Consider the following 1,682-nt stretch of genomic DNA (forward strand, 5'->3'; position numbering starts at 1 on the left):
CAAGGCTGGCAAAGCAACTGCAACATATGGTCCAATATGAATTAATTTCCTTCATAAGCTCCTTGATATGAAAATTAATTTTTCTGTAACAATCACAAATACTGTAGTCCCTTCAGTCACTTCAGTTTAATGGAATTGCTCACCTCACAAATAATTTTGAAAACATGCTGAATTGCCTTAGGGATAATGCCCACTGAATCTTCCTTTCCCATCATTGTATATGTCTTTCCTGAAGCAGTCTGTCCATAAGCAAAAATTGTGCCTAGAAAGATGGTAAAATTTTACTAGTTACTTGCAAAATACATTACAGACAGAATTTAAACACAGTTTTAAAACTTACCGTTATAACCTTGCACAGCTGACTGTATAATTGGAACAGCTACACCTTCATATAACTGCTGAGTGTTGTCACTTGAGTGAAAGACACGATCTTAGAAAAAAAAATAAAGCATGTAAATCCATTGTATTGCAAGTCAAAACCAAGCTGTCATCTTACTCAGTATTGCTGACTTCAAATCCAATAAATGGGCATGAGATTGTTTGTAGGATAATTCAAACATAAAGGGTAATTGTCACACTACTAGTACAGGCTTTTTTTTTTTTTAAAAAAAAGAAATATTAAACCCAGAACCAAGAAGGATAAGATGAACAGACAAGTCAAAAAACTTAAGAACAATGGACAGAGTTAAATAGTCATTCTGTTTAATTCTAAAACCAGTTATGGCTAGTTTATCTATGGGGATCGTAAGCCTGACAAGACAGGCTACTTGTTAAACTCCTAGCTCAGAGCATGCTTTTATTGAATCTATAACTTGGGAAAAATCTTTGTAGTGGCTACGTTTGTATTAACAAGTAGAGTGGATCAGTAGGAAGAGACTCAAAGTGAGGCAGTTAGTTATGAGGATCTAACATCCACACTAAGCACTTTTCAGTTTTGGGTTTCCCCATCCCCTTTTCCCTAAATGCTCTGGACAAGCCCTAGCCTAGTCCATTTATAACTGGAATTCATACGAAAAGAAACCAGCTCATGTTTCAAAAATCACTGTACAGTATGAACCAGAACAGAGAAAGCAATATGCATCGGGCATCTGACTACAAAAACACATTCCTGGTACTGACTAAAACCCAAATCCTGTGGGCCTCAATGGCACTAATTCAAAAGTATTAAGTCAGAAAAAAAGTTCAGGGACCTTGCAAAAAGCTAAGGTCGTTGACGTTAGCAAACATTCAAGTCATACCGTAACGAAGGTTCACGTAAGCTTCAAAGTAATCGCTTTCATATCCTTACCATAACTGAATATCCTTGTACCATTCACTTCAGAGATGGTATTATTTTCACTTTTCCAGTGGAGTGACGCTTTATCTTCTAGAGCATTTTCTCTAAAAGAAGAGGTGTTCTGTGAACTTTATTAGGTTAGGACTCTGCTCCTATACGCGGGTCTACGCCTGACCGCGAGCACCCCTCTCCCCCAGGGCCTCGCCAGCCCTGTTCGTTCCGGCCGTCTCCTTCCCCCACGGGGACGGACGCCGCACTTATGCCCCCTCCTCCCCCTCTTCGTAGGGCGGTAGCGGGGGCTCCCGGGAGCCCAGCTGAAGGCGAGAGGGGTACAGCAACACCCAGGGAAGCCGAGGGACCCCGAGGCCGCGAGCAGCGCTGCAGCCTCCGCTCCGGCCGGGGGCTC

General features: G+C 41.9%; 1 protein-coding gene across 1 annotated transcript in view; it reads right to left on the reverse strand.

Moving 5' to 3' along the window:
• Positions 1-1,682, reverse strand: part of CENPE (centromere protein E) — a 36,673-nt gene that overhangs the window by 34,408 nt on the left and 583 nt on the right. Inside the window, exons 2-4 of the mRNA XM_035896025.1 lie at positions 1,289-1,380; positions 341-430; positions 144-262 (exon numbers count right to left, since the gene is read on the reverse strand). Coding sequence (XP_035751918.1) covers positions 144-262; positions 341-430; positions 1,289-1,380 — 301 coding nt within the window. The remainder of the gene's footprint in view (positions 1-143; positions 263-340; positions 431-1,288; positions 1,381-1,682) is intronic.

Source organism: Egretta garzetta, unplaced genomic scaffold (assembly GCF_000687185.1).
Source record: "Egretta garzetta isolate BGI_Z169 unplaced genomic scaffold, ASM68718v1 scaffold546, whole genome shotgun sequence".
NCBI classification, from domain to species: Eukaryota; Metazoa; Chordata; class Aves; order Pelecaniformes; family Ardeidae; genus Egretta; species Egretta garzetta.